We start from the raw sequence: 19,508 nt of genomic DNA on the forward strand, positions 1-19,508 counted from the left end.
GCACTTCTAAAGCTGAAAACCCAAGTGGCCAAGCATGTCATTTGTTAGTGGGAACAGATTTCCTCTATGCTTTGCCATATTCAGTGGTGTAGCTTTGTCCAAGTCTTCCTTACTTTCATATCTCAGCTCTAACTTCGCCTTCAGAAGATCCAATTAGCAGATGTCTCCTCATTAAGTCCCTGTTTAGCAAAAGCTGCTCTGAGGGCTGCTGACCACCCAGTTTTCCGTTTTATTTATACACACTATTAAAACCCTCAACTGCAGGTGACAGTTTAGGTTGGTTCATTAAAGGGATATTCTATAGACTTACAGTACTGTGCAAAAGTTAGATACATTCTCGTATATATACAGTACCAGTGAAATGTTTGGACATCTTCTCATTCAATGGTTTTTCTTTCTTTTTTTTATTATTTTCTTCATTGTAAATGAATAAAACCAGGAAGAATTTATGTGGAATTACGTAGTAAACAAAAAAGTGTTAAACAAACCAGATCCTGTTGTATACTTTAGATTCTTCAAAGTAGCCATCGTTTGCTTTGATGACAGCTTTGCACACTCTCAGCCTTCTCTCAGTCAGCTTCATGAGGTCGTCACCTGGAATGGTTTTCAGTGAACAGCTGTGGCCTCGTCAAGAGTTAATTTGTAGAACTGCTTGCCTTCTTAATGTGTTTGAGAACATAACTTGGGTTGTGCAGATGTAGGGGCTGGTACACAGCTCTAAACAGTGAATAGCCCTATTCCACCACTGACTAATGAGAAGACGTGTCCAAACATTGGACTGGTAATATATATATATTAGCATATAAAATCAAGTCGAATTGCCATTATTTGCAAATGTCAATATAGACAATACAGCAAGAAATTTTAACACAAAAGTCTCTTAACACCTAGTACCCTATCTATATAGAGTTCATCATTCCTAAAAAAACATTTCCTACAGGAGTTACTGACAACAGAGGACAGTCTAAGACCTGCTAGACCACCTAAACTGTCATTATTAGATAAACCTGACTTAGAGCTTTCATCTATGAGAGACCAAGCTTCACTTCTGCTTAGATTTGAAAAGATCCACAGATTTAGCTGCCCATCCTTCCACTGTGAAATGACTGGGTCTGAACGTATATGGAGCTGTCAAGGTGCTGTAAGTAGAAAGAGAGACCTAGACGACACTTTGCTCTAAGTCTCCAAATCTGAGTGGCAGTGTGTATATCGTTGCTGTATCTTTATTTTTTGTTTATGTTTAGTTTACTGCAACATTTGAACAGAACATTCCACACGGTGTGAAACTTTTCTGATGAATGATCAACAGAAATGCTCCAAAATGGAATAAAATATTTTACCTTGACTTCCGTTGAAAGTTCAGAAGGTTTCTTCATCCTCCTGTAAAGTCACTATTTTGAATATACATACTTTCCTTTGGACAGTGATGACATAAAGAGTGGACCCAGTCAATACTGAAAAGGTTCTGAGAAAACACGTGAATGTAGGCCACTTCTGGCAAACCTGCAGCACTGCTGGCCCACTGTTGATACTGGCAAACTGCAAATGAACCAAAAGTGGCCCACATATAATGATACATTCATTTTTCACATTAGGCACAGTTTGATCAGCAATCGCAGTGACATGACTGTGTAGGGCTAATGATGCTATTATACTTCAGCATGTGATTCAAGCAGAGAGAGCGCCAGACATAAATACAGCTCAGGGCTGTACGTGTAAAAGAATGGGAAACTAGGTCACTAGGCTAAACTGACATATTCAATTCACCTTATATAAATCTACCATATAGTTTAAAGAGCAATAGAGAGTGAGGCCTGTCTAATCCAAGGAACTGAGCTGAAACTGGTGTGTGTATGTGTGGGTGTGTGTGTGTGTGTTCAAGACCTTCCTTAAATATCCTTTATTCATCACATCATAATTGAATGCACTGAGCTGAGAGAGAGGTGATACCTTACACCTTATATTACCTTATACCACTGCCCTCTGACTCAAAACATCAGCCAAAGGCAAATCATACCAAGGACTTTGATAACACAAAAGCACAGAATAAACATAAGCGCCAGTGAATGTTTGTCCTGTCATGTTGCCTGCTATTCTGGGACAGTTGTGTAGCTTTTGATGTGTAGATGATTCTACTGTGACAAATCATGATCAAAAGTTTTCACTTTTTTAACTTGTTGCGTGCAGTCTAATGTTTTTACATGGTATACATTATTAGTGCATGAGAGTATTATTAGTTTAATTTATAGAAGCAGTAATGTTAGATTATTCAGATAATTCAGAAGATTTTGTGTCCAATCGTTAATACAGATTTATGATACAGTACTGTACTTGCACTTTTTATATTTCTACTTTTCAGATTAATCACAAAAACTTCTTGGAGCATAAAGTAACAGATTTGTTCTGCAAACTACAATCTTTGGGTGTTTTCACTGATGTATGGTGCTGTACCTCTGAAGAGAAGATAATAAAAGGCGAGGAACCCAAGTGTGGTGGTTCATCTTTGTCATTTTATATGGGAATTATTCTTCTTGCACAATATTCTTTCTGAAAATATTACTTGTTTGCTTTCGCCCAATCATCAGAGGATTGTGAGTTTAATCCGCGGTGATGTTTCATCCGTCTGAGGCCATCAGGGTGTCCTGGCCTCACTCTCTGGATGGGTAGAATAACTCCGCTCTCCCCAATCTATCATCTCATGATGCTAGCTCAGCCAGGTCTGTCAGCTGATGTGACAGATCTGGGCAATTTGCCTTCTCTGATGTATTACACTGTTCGCCGGCATTGCATTGGTGGCAGTTTCTAAAGAAATGGTGGGTTGGCCTCCTGTCTCAGAGGTTGCACATGCTCATGAGACTCCTGAGACTGGTAGCACTGAGTGTGACTGGTGGCGAATCACTGTCTGGTGGAATTAGTTACAACTATAAATTGGGGCGAAAAAACACACACACATTCACTCACACCCATGGACACTTTTGAATCATCTACCAGCGTGTTTTTGAACCGTGGGATGAAACCAGAGCACCTTGATGAAACTCACGCGGACACGGGGAAAACACACCAAACTCCTCACCCGGAGTGGGACTGAACCCACAACCTCCAGGTCCCTGGAGCTGTGTGACTGCGACACTACCTGCTGCACCACCGACACCTCTAAAATAATTCAGAAGGTAAGCATATGCTTGTATTGGTATCTAAGGAGGTTTTAAATCACTCACATGCAATACATATATATATATATACAGTGGAAACATGGCTGTCAATGGCAACTGGCTCTTAGAGTGCATAAGGTTCAACTCCTCTGTTGATTATCAGATTTACTTGGTGTATACAGCAGGCAAATCAACTAACTGTGCCAAGCACAAAGCCTTCAGGACAGGAACTGAATGGTCTTGATGTACAATAGAGCTGCCACCCACTCTACTGCCCACACATTTAAACTCAAAATTCCATTAGGCTCACTTGGATGTTCACGCCCATGTTTCTTCCAGCTGTATTTTGTATATATTGCCACTGTCAGCAGTGGTTCATTCTTCTGAACAAACTCATAGATGTTTTAGTGAATCGAGACAAGTCTATTGATCATCAATCAATTTGTGAGATGAAGAGATGATGTGGTGCTTAACTTCACGATGCACTATGTAAGTTCAGGAGCTGGGACATGGACATTCCTCAGCACTTTTCCACAGACATTGACTGCTGTGTTGAGAATGTAACTTGAGTTTATTTCTGTTTAAAGCCTAATGAGCTCTGACAACAGGGCATCATGTTTAACCGTGAAGTGCATTGAGCAGATGTGGAACTGTTGAATCTTTGGTAATCTGTGTCTTAAAATATTCCATTTAAAGCCACTACTGTATTGGGATTCCTTTTACCTGGCCATTTTTTAACTTCTTCATTTTAGACTGATGCTGTAACATGCAGTAGCTCTCTTTGCGGCCAGCCGTTGCAGTAAAATTTATGCTGAAGGACGGCTAAGTGTGAGCAGAGGTAGCAAGTAGTTACCAATGAATTCACCAAAATGAATTTATTGCTTGTTTGTTTTGGCACAGGTTCAGAAACAATAAAAGCCAGACTAGCAACAGTCAAAACATCTCTCTGGCTGAAGACTGGATGAGTGGCATCCCTGAACTCTCAGAACAAAAAAAGATACATGATGGACAAGCACTGAAAATATTCTATTTATTTAAGTTTAAATAAGAAAAATGTCCTCTACGAGAATACATATTTGTTCACTAAAGGTGCAGACAGTGTAAATGTGCCCTCATAAGTATAACAGCCATCTCAAAGTTCAGCTGTGTATCTCGAAGGTACAAAAAGATCTTTTTCCTATAATTTTATTTTTAAAAATCTCAGTAAAAATCCTGGAGCTGAAAGAGTGTCTATGGAATCAGTAAATAAATAAATAAATAATAATAATACAATGCAATACAAAATGCGCTAATTAAAAGGGCTTAAGATGCAGTAATATTTTTTCAGACAGTGTTGATTTTTACAGCACAATGTTCTCAAATAGAAAAACAGGACTAAAAGGCTGGAGGGAGGACAGTATCACAGCATTATAGGGAAATTGTAAACAAATTTTTGTTTTTTGAGAAGGTTTTGAGAATGTACTTGACATATCTTGAGAATAAAGCCATATATTCTGAACAAAATAGCAATTTTATAAGGTCAATATCATCATTATATGATGATATTAGGATATATTATATGATCATGATCAAAATGTCAATATCATCATTATAAAATCACAGCACTGTGGCTAAAATGTGCAAGAGGAAGGTCTAACAGAAAGAGGGAGGCAGAATCCTTTGCGTGTTAATATGAGTGATTAATATGATTAATATGAGTTTTTATAATGTTCCTCAAATTTTCTGTACATCAGCAAAAGTGCAAAAGTAAATAATTAGCAAATACTGCCAATGTTTCCAGGGTTCTAGTAATACTGAAATATTATTCTCAAATAATTAAGACCTTATACTAAAATTATTGCAATTTTTTTTAACATTGTTCCTTTATTAATACCTTTATTGGACAGTGTATAAATTCAATGCAAACTAAAACTTATCTGCAATGGAAAATGGTACAGTTATGTTCTGTAAGCAAATCTGACCCCAGAGGGTCTCACCCAAGTGAAAATTCAGCACTAATTTTTATTGAGAACGTATTGTAGAAGGTGAAACACAATGTCCAAAACACTCTACACACACCCAGAGCCTAATCCAATGCAATGAGCTGGCAATTAAGGGGTGGGAGTCTGCTAAAACACACCTTCCGCATCATAGGGCTATTCTGTGTGCGTCTTGAGCAGACGAGGGGGGCATTAATCAGGAACATTGGGAGCATGAGTGAGGAGGACACTTATGGAGGACATTAGAGCTGCTGCTGAGAGTTAATGAAGCACCTGGAGAAATAGACTGAGACTGAAGCCGTGGAGCATGACGTGAGCTCAACGTGAGCTCGATGCTGCTTTAGACCACACTCCGTCTCCTGCAGACGTAATTAAGCCCAGCATGTCCCTGATCAGCCACGCTAACTCACTCCAGAGGACAGGGGAGTCCAGCAGGTGTGGCACATGCACACGCATGCGCACGCGCACACACACACACACACAGACACACACTATACATCCCTCTCCAGTGAGATGTTCTTAAAGCATTCATCCAGTGTGCCTAAAAGAATAAGCTTCATCCCTCATTGACTGCACTTACTATCCCCCTGCAGGTGTTCAGCAACCCTCTCCCTCCTCCATTCCTCGCCTGCGCATCACTGCTCCCTCTCAATCTGCCTGCACACTGGAGCTAGCCTAAGCATGCGATCAATTTATTTGTTCCATTAGAACTCTTAGACCTGAAAGGCTTTCTGCGTGAAAATGCCTGCTGCATTGCAGATAAACTCCCAGCACTATCACAACCTCAAAATGGCTTTTTAACCCACACAAGTCGCTTCGCCGCCAGCAGCAACAAAACCACAGTGTAACGTGGTATTTATTAATCCACACTAAAGCAGAGATAATCAGAGGCAAGCAAAGATTCATTTACCTGTGCTCACCTGTTGTAGCCTAAAGTAGTTTTTATGTCAAAGTTCTAAGGAGTGTTTTAGTCTGGACTCTTTTTTTAATAAAGAAGAATATGGGGCCAATCAGTCAGAACAGAGCTACAGAGTTAGAAAAAAACAAGAGCAAAGACAAAACTAGGCAAGCCTAGTTTTGCCGGACCACCTTTAGCCGTATAGCCATTGTAACAAAAGTGTTTCAGGCATTTAATAAACAGGAAAACAGGGCAGGACAAATAAATGCAGAAATGAAAAAGGAGCACAAAATTATTTTCATAATACACACCAGAATCAGTGTTTTCATTTTATTAAAAAAATACTAGACGATCTACCACCAAAGAACAAAGAAGACCAAGAACATTTAGTTGATTTTAAGAATTACAATTACTTATTTAGTCAATGCTTAGTGTAAAATACATGAAGTTTAATGTGGCTGTGCACAGCTATATGGCGTTTTATAAACACTAACGCCACAAAATATCACCACAGCTAAGACACACTCACGCAAAATAAGACAAATTCAGCAGTCCTCCTCTCTCAGTGAGATATAATATGTGTGTAAATGTTGCCTAATACTTGTGAACTAATGCTGAACTTGTGAACTAATCAATGCCCAGCCAAAGCTCTGGCCAACGCACATCATGTCAGGCTAAACACAGCCCCAGAAACACACACAAACGGAGCGTGTTTCCTTATTTCCTATTATTCAACCACAGTTCATGGTGAAGAACCTAGCACTTTGAGATTTCCTTGAAATGTAAAGTGCATTACAAATAAAATATTATTATGCTTATTACTGTTCTTTGGTTCGGGCTGGGAACAAAGTTTTCTGGTTTGCGAATCAATGTATGTTGGTGGAACTTCGCTGAACAGTTCCAAATTTAGTTCACAAACCAGAATGTGAAATATGGCTGAACTAACAACAGACAGTGTAGTAGAGCCACTTTAAGTTCCCCCCTTGTGAAATACAGCTGAATTAACAGTTCCTAATTGCATCAGTCAGTCAGTCAGTCAGTCAGTCAGTCAGCGAAAATGCCTGGTAGGGGGTCCAGCAAACAGCCCCAGTAATTCTAAGGGAGAAATGAAAAAAAAAAAGAAAAAAAGTGAAGTGGCCACAGTGTGTGCAAAGGCCATATTTCTTTATTGGGTAAAGTCCATCACAGGGTGTAACACACTCACCCAGTCACTCGTCATTCATACACTCACAACTGTTGATAATTTCACAAACTCACCCAATCACTCACACATTCGCAACCCAGGATAATTTCACACAGCCCACCCACCCACATAGGGGTGCTGCCAGGGATTTTGGGCTTCATGACATGCTATTACACTGGGCCACACAACCCCACCACCCCAGGCCACAGAAACAATAAAAACATAGCTTTCACTAATGATGTTTGACAACAGCACTGTGAAAATGAACTTGATTAATTAGCTGATAAGGAGTTGGCTGTTTTGAACAACAGCCACACACTTCATAATTAGCTTCAGTTAGCTGATGTTAATTTATTTATTAAAACACACTCAGTTTGAACTATTTTTATCAAATTACAGATACTTAGTGCTTTAAAACAGACACTGACTAATCTAAAATCACAAATATGAGCTGTGCATCTTTATTACAAACAAACAAATCAATTATTACATTAAAATATAGTTACCTGAAAACGTGAATATGTTTATATTTTAGATGCAGAACTGACTACCTATGGGTGACAGAGACCAACATAAATGGTGCAATAATGTATGTTTTTGTTTTCAGAGTATAGAAAAGTAATTAGTGTTTAAATTAATTTTTAAAAACAATTATAATAAAATTAAAACTCCCTCTGAAGCCTCCAATTATGCCAAATGACAAGGTGTTAAACTAAGTGCTGATCACATCCTTTAGTTGGGATTAGGGCTGTGATGGAGATGCTGTTTCTGCCTGTGCTGGCTCAGGACAGAGGCATGGACAATTCTTTTAGTCCGAATAGCTGATAAAAACTTTGCATTGATTAAGTGTCAGCTGAAAGAGAAGTGAAATAATTGCTAGAATAAATAGATTATTTTTGTATTATTTCACAAACTACTCACAGACACGCTTCTGCCTTCACTTTCTCTTTTTTTTCACGTTTTCCTTTTGTTTTCTTGCATCAGGCTTTTTCTTTTAAATGCAGCATGATGCTTCTGTGCACTGCTCACAAATACAATTCACACCTGTTTTGAGGGCGGACTGAACCATTTCATGTAAACAGAAGGGGGAGGCAAGTCAGTCAGTGCAGAGGATCTTTACGTTTACTTTTTCGCCAAATGAAAATAAATTAAAGAATATGCTTTAACGTTTATGGTATTATTTTATGAAATGATGAAAGTTGATGAAATAATTTGCTATTGAAATAAAAAAAATAAATGTTAGAAATACAAATCCAATCCAGGATTCTAGAACCCTGTAGCTATGTGGCGGTGACTATTATGATTGAATTTGATATAAAGGTAGTTGTTTGCATAAAGTCAATTTACATTTAATCACTGAAGGTAATGGTGGGCTGGGGGCATCAATTTTTGCAAAGGGTCTGTCAGACTCATTTACATAACAGCAAGACTTCAATTAGACTGATTGTTTTCAGTAAAAGGAAGCAAAAACAACAACAAGTGCTTGTTAGAAAGTGCTCATGTCCAAACTCCACAGTGTTGTGGATGCAGAGTAACAGACGGCCTGCATAACTGTATGGGGCAAAGAGAGATTGGAAATTGGACACAAAAGAATGGATTATCACTGATTTATGTACATAAACATACACGCTAACATCCGGAATGGATTACTAATGGATTTCCCATTCACTGGTCTGTGGACTCAGATTTAGACGTGCTGGAATATTCTAAAAAAATTAACATTTTACAAAAATAGGTTTTTCTTTCCTTTGAGCCTCCATGCATTCTGGTGATAAACAGGTGGCTGTTGAGGTGGAACATTTGAGAAGCCCTGGACTACAGAGAGAGGTGCAAGAAAAATGTAGGATATGGGCCCTTTAATGGGTCTTTTAATCCTCATTATTTTTCTTTCGAGTTTGCAACATCAGTTCAAAGTACTATGGAGATGATGAGGCAGTGGAACCTGTAGCTAAAAGGCAGCAGCAAATATGAACGTGAAGAAAAGCCTGATTTTAAGTGCCACATCGATAGAGAACATCAGGAAGCTCCAAAACGTGGCTAATTGGATTACTGTGTGGGAAGACAGTTTGGCATCTGCTCTGAATGAAGGGGGCTACTGAGTATGTGTTTGTGTGTGCCTGAGTGTGTTTGTGTGAACTTCCTCTGGAGAGGTCACAGTCCCCTGTGGGAGGTGTTACTAGATAATTAAACCCAGGTGGAACCAACAGGCGAGGTGTACAATACTTAAAAACATCCACACACAGACAGATGCAGGCACATGCATTCACATTCAGTCAACATTCCAACACCATCATTTCCACAGCAATAAATTCTCGATTGAGCTGTTTCCCAAACACAAAAGACAAGAGGCAAGAAATGTATGAGGAAATAATGTTTGCTTAGTTTTTTTTTGCCTCTGGCTTTATAATTTACAACAGACTTTCCTTCCGCTGACTAATGTACGCCAGCAGAGAAGACGAGTGTCTAAATCAAATCTGATACAGGATGGGAAACTCTGTATATGTTTATTAGACCACTTCCTGATTATTCTGATCGTTACATCTTCTTTTTGCTTTTCTTCTTCGTTTTTGGACAAAATTGCCAATCCTCTGTATTTGTTTATATTGAGTTCAATAATGCAAGCCGTAAGCAATGCTTAAAGAACAGGAAACTGACAAATATATTGAAATATATTAAACAGAAGTGATACTCATCATTATGAGTCTGTAGTTGATGATGATGGAAATGATGATGATAATATTTACACTTAAAAAGTGCTCCAAAGACCCAGAGCTACACATCTTGGCCGGTGGATTGGTGACTCAGAAAGTGTCCATAGGTATGAGTTTGTGAGTGTGTGTCGCCCTGTGAAGCACTGGTGTTCCCGCCTTGTGCCCAGTGATTCTAGGTAGGCTCTGTACCCACCTTGACCCTGAACTGGATAAGTGGTTACAGACATTAAATGAATAAATGAATCTATATATAAAGAGCACTTGCCACTCACTTTATAAGAAACACTTGCAGTGAAGCTCAAGAATGCACTCATACTCCAGCCATCCTTTAGATTCTTCAGCAGTTTCTGACCACAACACAACTCCTGGCTAGACATTTGGCTGGAAGCTTCTGAGTGTATGTCCACTGTCAGCAAGCTACTGACACATACATGTGTAAAAAGCACAGTAAAGCCACTCTGGCTGATGCACTCGCACTCGTGTCGCACATTACCATGTCACTGCTGAGCTTAAAATGACCCACCACCCAGATGGTCAGCAGTCCTCAGGTCTGAAACTGACCTATTACAAATGGAGTACAGAGTAGCTCAGAAACTGCAGAACATACGCTGTTCTTGTGAAGTTCAGTCTTAAAAATTGCTTGTAAAATTGCTTGATAAAGCTTCTCTTTATCCAATAATCCCAAAACATTTTGAGTAATGAGCTCTGGGCTCTGGGGTGTGGTCATTCCACTGTTTGGACAACACAAGCAGTGTCTTTGTTTCATTAACAGATTATCTGCTTTTCTGTCCATTTCGTTTTCTCAGAAAAGCTTCTTGAATGTTACACATCCTTTTATAGACCCAATGCTTTGAGATGCTTTCTCACTATTGGAATAGTGGAGGGAAACAACTATGTTTTATTTTTATTCAGATCTGAAGCAAGAATGAGGAATGATAACAGTACAGTGGCAGGTTTGGTGGTCTAGGTTGAGTACCATTTTCTCTGTCTATTTTGAGTATTATAGTTTTATAATTTCAGTTCTGAAAAACTTTTTTTGTCTTTGACTCTCTCTATCCTTATGAAATATCCAGAATCCAGTGTTCAATATCTAACCTCTAACAGTCCCCTCGGAAATCTCTGCTGAAGAATGAATTGTGCTGAATGGTCATTTGTCCTGGAAATCAAACGAACAAATGAAAGGTCTCTGAATATCACACGGTCCTAAAATTGGACCTTTGGAGTTGTTTTAATAAAATGAAAAGTGAATGTGTGTGTCTGTGTCGGCCTGTGCGAGCCAGTTTTTAATTCTTACCTTAACCACGTTCTCATCAGTTGATCGGCACTCCACAGACTCGGTCACATCGGTCACTGCCGCATCCATTCCTACGGTAACAACCTTCACTGGAATGGCCACGGTTCTCCCTGTGAGCACAGCAGTGTTGAGGATCTCTGTCTCCTGCACACAGAGGCCAGATCAATCAGGCTGTTTTAATGCAGGATAATTCACTAATCATTATTCAGGACTATTCATCAAGCTGTCAGCTCCTACTCCAAGCACCAACGTTCAATCATCTTATTAACCCAATGAGTCACATCATTCAATTAGAATCATCAACTGTAGAGCCATTCAGAGTGACACAGGAGTGACGCCTTCTTAACCTCTGAGAACGTCCTGTGCCACTAAATCCGTCCTGAACCATTAACAGCATATTTAATGCACACAAAGATTATGATATTTTGAGAGTAATCCTTTTGGTTTATACAATGACATATTTCAATCTAGAAAATTGCGGCGGCTGAAATGAATGTGAGAGAGAAAGCAGGTATAAAATATGCTTCAATGTAACTGCAATATGCAGTTGTAAGGTGTTCAAAATAGTGCAGAGTTTACAAAGACTGAAGCTAATCATACACACACACACAGATTTCCATTAGCCAGCTGTCTGACAGATTTATATCCATTTATATACATTCATCTTCTGTAACCGCGTTTATTCTGATCAGGGCTGTGATGGGTTCAGAGTCTACTTGGAGTCATTTAGCACAGGGCAGGTACACACCCTGAAAAGAATAAAAAAAATACCTTGCAGAATTTTAAGGGACAAAGAGGTCATGGGAAGAAAGTGAGGATTATGAATTAAAAGGATTATAATTCTTTAATATTATTATAATTTAAAAATGTTTACGGTAACCGTTGCATAGTTTGAAAAATGACAGTAAAAGACAAAAAACAACAAAAAGGTAAGTATCAATACACTAAGTTCACAGTCAATAACATTAAAATCATGTCTTTAAATCGTTCAAACCAAAACTCACAGGTACTTATTGATACAATATTATTTACTAGAAGAGAACACATAGATGCACAAGCTTTTGCAGCACACTTTTCTTGATGGATCTCGTAATGAATGCAGTAATGAATAAAAACTTCCCACTTTATTTTTTCTGTTAAATAATAAGACAACTGTAATACTATGCAAAAGTTACCAAAAATAACAAAAGTGGTGGAGAATTGTTGACTTTTGAAATATAATTAGTCATATTAAACAGCAAAACATTTTAATACTTATTTGTACATGTAATATTTTTATTCAATTAATCACTCATTTATATCCTTTAAACGCTTTATTTGAATCAGGCTAGTAGTGTGTTCAGAACCTCCCTGGAATCACTGCACACAAGGCATCACACACACACTCATAACTGCAGATAATTTCACCACTCACCTTGTAACTCACTCCCGGTGAATATGCCCCATGGTCACTCCACCAAAACAAGTGTTTTTGGATTGCGGGAATAAACCAGAGCAACCAGAAGAAACCCAGACCGACGAGTGAACAACTTTCCACCTGCTCTTAGAGCGACACGAGGCAAGGATCAAACCCAGGGCCCTCACTCTGTGTGTCTGGTAAAATGAATCACACTCTGGCAGTTTTCTTCTGCTGTGCCCTTTAAATATCTAGGACTCATCTGTTTAACACTTTTATTAAGAAAACAAAGAAAAGAAAATATTAATAACTAGTGAGCAATTTGTAACACACACGCACACACACACACTAGCGGGCAGTAGGCAAACACAACCAGCGCAGTGGGCTTCCAGACACAGCACCCGGGGATTACACAATTTCATAACTCTGTAATAACTCAAATATGTAGTTTGCACTGAACTCCACTAAGATACGGAGTAATAACCTATAGACTGAGATAGGCTTGAGATTTTAAGTTGAATGTGGAAGGATAAACCAAACAAGGATAGGATCAATCAGAAAATGCTAATTCAGTGTGCAAAAAAATGTATTCCAGTAGTAGTCCAGCTCCAAAAGCATAATTTGGTGAATAATAAAATGCAAAATCATTGGAAACAGAGACTGACTGGAGAAGATCTGAGAGCTGAAAAAGTGTACTATTGGCAAATATTATTTCAGCACAACTTCAAGGCCTGTGCCTCCATCTACATTAACTGCATTAACTCTCAACATTATTAAATGAAGCCCACCAACAGTACACTTCTGAGACCCTACAGCTAATTCAGGAGTAGGCTGTAAGTAGCAGAGAACATGGTCATTAAGTCTATGTTTAGAGTGCAGACAAATAGGGTTTGTTTCACAAATCTGATCTCTAGGGGTGATTGGTCTCACTGATATTTTCAGGTGATCAGATTGAGTTTTTGTGTCCAGACATCACTAACTTATCTGTACGTGTTGCTGTGGTAGTGACATACAGAGGTAAATTGGTCATTAAAGGTACAAACAGTGTGAATGTACCTTTAAACGTTCAAAAGTGGTTTAAACTCCAGTTTTGTTCCCTAAAGGTACATTACATTTTCTTCTCCAGAATCTGAGGTGAATATTTGTAATCTTTCATTATAGAACCGTGTAAAATAAATTATGAAATTATTATGTACATGTTAATTAAGTAAATTAACATAATATAAGTACTGGAGATGAAACGGAGCGTATAAAATCAACATACTCTATAAATCTACAATTATAATAAAATAAGGTACAATTTTTCCCTACAACTTTTCTAACAGTGTAGCTATGCAGGTGATTAATGCAGATACAGGAGATGCAGATGCGTCATCTCGTCTTAAAAACAACTGTTCAGTCAAAAAGTTCAGAATACTTTCATTGTGCCAGACAAACTCAGGCTGGAGTGCACTGCAATGGTCCGTGCTGCAGTCACAGTGGACTTCACTGTGCGCCGAGAGGTGCAGTGTCATCAAAAGACACACTGAAATCTGATTTAAGCATCCAGAGCATCCAGACTGAGACCCATCTGTAAAAATCTGATTGGAATTGCATTTCAAACAACCTGCAAATGTGGTTTGGATTTGATTTGCATTTTCTTTTTTTTTTTCGCTGTCCAGAATGATCAAAAATCAATCTGTATACAATCTGTATATAACAAAAATCATATTTGGGTTTGCAATAATTATGCAAAATCAAAATATTGACTTTGTTAGTGAAACTGTATATTAATACTTTACTTTAGGACTCCATACATAAGGCTACATGACAGCTGACGTGCTGATGTAACCCTGCTTAAACAGCTATAAAGCTTTGCTGTGAGTTGTTAGGGCACGGTGGTGCAGCAGGTAGTGTCGCAGTCACACAGCTCCAGGGACCTGGAGGTTGTGGGTTCAATTCCCGCTCTGGGTGACTGTCGGTGAGGAGTTGGTGTGTTCTCCCCGTGTCTGCTCCGGTTTCCTCCCACATTCCAAAAACACACGTTGGTAGGTGGATTGACAACTCAAAAGTGTGAATGTGTGTGTGAGCGTGTGTGTTGCCCTGTGAAGGACTGGTGCTCCCTCCAGGGTGTATTCCCGCCTTGCGCCCAATGATTCCAGGTAGGCTCTGGACCCACCGCGACCCTGAACTGGATAAGCGCCTACAGAGAATGAATTAATGAATGTGAGTTGTTATAAAACTTCCCAGGGTAAGACTACATTAAAGCAGGCCTTGGTGGAATATGACTTTATAGATGTTTATGCAGGTTTATGTTATCATGTGTTCATATAAATAATGACCTACTGTCATTGACCTACTGAAATGATCAAGCCAGGGTTGGTGGGTTAAACTGTGCGGGTCAGCATGAGGAATATCTTCAGGAATGTCTCATGGAAGATTCTAATGAACTTAATTAAAGCACTTAACACTTAACTCTTTATCAGATAACATTCACTTGAGTCTATCACAGCAATTAAACATGAATACAATAACTATGAATGAAGCCATAGACCCTCTATCCTAACTATTATGTAGCACAACTCACCGACGTAATTTTTCCCATCATTCCAGACAGCCACTCATTGTGCAAGACTTCCATCTCAAAATAAAAGCTTATCTGAGTTCGAGCTAATGCTCAAACAAAGTGAGCGTGAGAAAATGAGATCAATTAAGCTTGACTCGTGTAATCCTCCGTTTTCTTTGGCTGCCAGCTCGGGCTAGAGGACCGCACACAACTCCGCTCATCACAGCTTATTTTCAATAAAGCACTTTAAGACGGCTAAAGCATTGAGAGGCAAAGCAAGGGCCCCCATCAGCCTTTTGTTCCTCACAGGAGGCTCTTTTCTTCTCTTTTTGTTATTGGCCATGCCACTCTTCTTTGGAGAAAACAGATAACATTATTTAATCCCGAACTGTGGATAATGGAATTTCAAGCTTGTTAATGGAACTGAGGTTTTCCTTTTCTCCTTAGGATGGCACTTCTGGTTCGTCTTTTGGAAGCTGATTCTTATTTCAATCGTTCCTTTTCCTTTAGTGCTCCACAATACAGAGGGGGAGATGGGCACGAGCCTTTCTTTCCTGTCTGACTTTAAGCTGATCATTTTTCCCTATCTAAGGCACACTGCAGAGTCTAGTCTTGAAGCGGAATTTGAATATATAATTTCGCTTGGATTCAAAATTATGGAAATGCAGTAGCCGCGCAGCCCTGGCACTAAGAGCTCAGTATTTGAGCGTAATGCTGAGACACATTGACAGGGAGTTATCGCCTGTGTTTGATTTGCTGTCAAAACATTAATTTATTGGGACCTGGAAAATGACGCTAGTAAATATTCCGCAAAATGGGGTGGTTGAAGCCTTCACCACTTTACTATTTCACTCTCTCTCTCTCTCTCTCTCTCTCTCTCTCTCTCTCTCTCTCTGTCTACACTCCCACCCTTTTTCTTTCTCCCTAAATTAATTCAAAGAATCCCGTCCCACTTTTCATCGCATGCGTGGCTTTCACACATCTGTCAGCGTGCCCATTCACAGTTTGTTAAAAATGAACAATGTAATATTCAGTCAAGCCTGAAGATTAACCGACAAATTAAGAAAAGCTGTCTTGAGGGAGGGCGGACCCAAAGCCTGTCAGAGTGATGCCACCACACTTGATGAAGGGAAATGCACTCTCTATACTGGCCTTATTCCAGTTTAACACAGCAAGAGACTGTCACAGACCTATACAACGACTCAAACATTTGGACAGTATTTCATTTGGATACAAGGTTCATAAAATCCTACCCAAAGTCAGAGACTGCACTTTCATTTCCAGTCAAAGCAGCTATTACAACATCCACTCTTAGTCTTAATTAACATACTTCCACTCATGAGATTGTGTTACCTCTTGTGTACCCTGCCCCAAGCAGGCAGCAATGGCCTAAAGTTTAGAGAAGTGGGTTTGTGACCAGCAGATCATCAGTTCTATCCCCAGGACTGACAGGAAAAGTGGGTGCGTGAGGAGTGAAAAAACAGCCATTCCTTCTTCCTCAACAATCCACAATTTGAGTGCCCTTGAGCAAGGCACTTAACCCCCTACTGCTCCCTGCGTGCCATGGCAGACTGGCCTATGTCCCTGATGTATGTATGTGTGTGCTCACTGCCCCTAGTGTGTGTGCAAAAACAGTGTGCGTGTCTGCTCACGGCCACATATGGTTAAACATGACTCAATATCCATAAGGGGATTAAAAAAAGCATCACTACGTCTTCTTTTTCTTCTCCTAAGTTCATTCATGGAAGTTCTCAAGATTCAAATAATCCAAACATTTGGGATTAAGGGTCTAGACTTTTGGGTGGTTAGGCCATTGCTCTGGGAACAGCAGCAGCTTCTTTGTTTGATTTGTCAAATTCCTACTGTAGCTAGTACTTTATGGCTATTTTGACTGGAGCTGAATTCATATTAAGTTATGTGCAAACTTTTGACTGCTAGTGGGTATTTATATGGACCATCAAGCAACCAATAAAAAGCAAAGCACCCAGAAAGTTGGGTTTGCATAAGACATCTGTGTGTTTAAAAAAAAAAACTTCTGCAGCTAAGTAGCGCTAAGCTTGCTAATGCCAATTTCTCCTAAAGCCACTTTTCTATATTAATCAACTCCAAGAAATTAAGGCTATGGCAGTGGCACCGGATGCGTCTGGCTGTAAAGCTCTGAGTTTGTGGAAAAAGCTGATAAGAAACGATGAGCAAATTTTGATCCTGTGTCATTAGGAGCCGAGCATGCGGCTTCCGTCTTCGTAAACTGGTTCGTGATCCGCTGAACGCAGTCTAAAGCAGACAGGCTGAACAGAATTAGCTCCTGAAGCGACTCCTAGCCTAGCGTGCCATCATTACAGCTGCGTTCCCTGCACTCGAGGCCTGGGAGATGCCATGCCGTGCCGTGCCAATGCGTGAGTAAGCTAATGCTTCAGGGACAAGTTAGCATTCAGCGCAGAGCAGCAGTACAATCTTCTTGCCCATCTGGCCTTGGGTCTAAAATGAAGAGAGATTTACTGTGTCAGTGGGATTATTGCGGGTGGTGTGAGAACCAGCAGAGGTGGCCAATGAGCCGCTCTTTCCCCCTGTTGCTCTCCCCCTTCACCCTCGGGCCTAAAGTAGCTTCTGTGGTTTCAGACTGACCTCCTGGCCTTGTTCTGGAGCTCCTGTAGGTGTCCGTTCCTGCGGGACACACACCAGCTCCAAACCCTCTGCATTATTCATGCATTCTGCTCATGTCTGTGGCTTGGCAGTTGGTAAACACTGAGTTTCCCAGGCTGCTTGCTGATTTGAGTTAGAGATGCATAGCTAGCTGTACTTAGTGCTATGGTTTTGGTGAGTGTGTGTGTGTGTGTATGGCACTCTGCCTCAGCCAAGGCTTGTCCGGGGGTACTGGTTCTTACGATCAGAAAGCTCTAACATATGAGCCTGAGAGAACAGAATCAATAAGGCCATCCAACCTCCAGGCAGCAGCAGTGGCTGGAGAGGGCTGGACCGCAGGCTGTTGACCAGTTCAGTGAGGGCATGCCCACCCCTCGTCTAGGGTCACACATTCAAGGACAAGCCAGGAGAAACCCACCGGCCCCCCGTGCGAGCCACCACCGCGCCGTGGGCACTCTCAGTGGCTCTATTAGAGATCGATCGGTCCACACTTGTGTTTCTTTTGAGTCCACAGGAGCTCGTGCTGCGATTACTGCCTCACAGCTGGCTCTGAAAATGCTGAGAAAACGCCACACAAAAGTGCAGGGAAGAAGCAGAGCAAAGGGGAAGATGGTTATTGATTCTGGTAATAGCTCAGAGAAATGGAGGAGAATGCTTAGGTGCTGTTGAGGCCATCACAGGCGCAAGTTCTGCTGAATTCCCCTCCATAGCCCAGAGCCATGAGAATAATTGCTGTATTACGCTAACGTTACCGCCACTACGAATACCACGGGTCATCCCGGGGCTTTTCCTCTTTCTGGCTTGGTTAAGTGGACACCTTTATCCTGGGATGACCTCCTGCCTGGCCGAGCAGAGCCGTGATCAGGGATCAGGCGGCACTCATACATTCCCCTTGACCAGCAGAGGGAGGCTGAGCCCTGCTGCATTATTCATGTGCTTACCATACACATCTCTCCACAGGGAGTCAGCTGGCATTAAATACCTCATTCACACAGGTTCTTCAGTCAAACACACACACACAGCCCCCTTTCCTGAACACACAGGAAATCCACAGCCCACCAGGATTTGACAAATTCTCAATAAAACTGCAGCCATAATCCACCCCATGACTCAATCTCCATACACTAACTGACACATTCCTGCTCTCCTCCCACATACTGTACCAAGCCCCGCCATCGCTTAAAGGGCAAGTGTGACATTTTGGCAAATAACCTCATGTTTCAGTCCTTTGATGTGTAATAAATACTTTAAGAGACCTTCAAAGTGAACAGAGTCTTTTTAGCGGAATTTCCCCCACAGCAAATTTACCACGCCTGCCAAGGGAATTGAATGCGGACGCTATAATTGGAAAAAAAAAAGACACGTACATCTGCGCTGGAAGGATAATGCTATTAATACGTTTATGAGAGTCTTTGAATGCTGTTCTATTGAACGTGCGTAATTCCTTTTTTTTATTAGCCATTTAATGCTTCTTTCATTGCCAGGTTGATTCAGTATGGCGTTTGCTCTTACAAACTCCCTCCTTTTCACCAGATCCTTCTACTTGTTAAAGAGAAGGGTTGATGGATGTGGCGCTGGCCGCTCCTCAGCGTGAACAAGGCAACAAGCCAAAGACTACAGCAGAGCCGAGAGGGGACGAGTCGTACGTCGTATCTTTATCAGCTCACACATATAAAGTGTGAAAAGAAAAACAACCCAAAAAAAAAA

The 19,508-nt window shown here is 40.4% G+C and overlaps 1 protein-coding gene across 1 annotated transcript in view; it reads right to left on the reverse strand.

Annotated features, from left to right (window-relative positions):
* The window catches only part of si:dkey-112m2.1 (transmembrane protein 132C), a 191,140-nt gene that overhangs the window by 17,444 nt on the left and 154,188 nt on the right, over window positions 1–19,508 (reverse strand). The window contains exon 5 of the mRNA XM_066646040.1: window positions 11,218–11,361. Within this exon, the coding sequence (XP_066502137.1) occupies window positions 11,218–11,361 (144 nt within the window). The remainder of the gene's footprint in view (window positions 1–11,217; window positions 11,362–19,508) is intronic.

This window comes from Hoplias malabaricus, chromosome 15 (genome assembly GCF_029633855.1).
Source record: "Hoplias malabaricus isolate fHopMal1 chromosome 15, fHopMal1.hap1, whole genome shotgun sequence".
NCBI classification, from domain to species: Eukaryota; Metazoa; Chordata; class Actinopteri; order Characiformes; family Erythrinidae; genus Hoplias; species Hoplias malabaricus.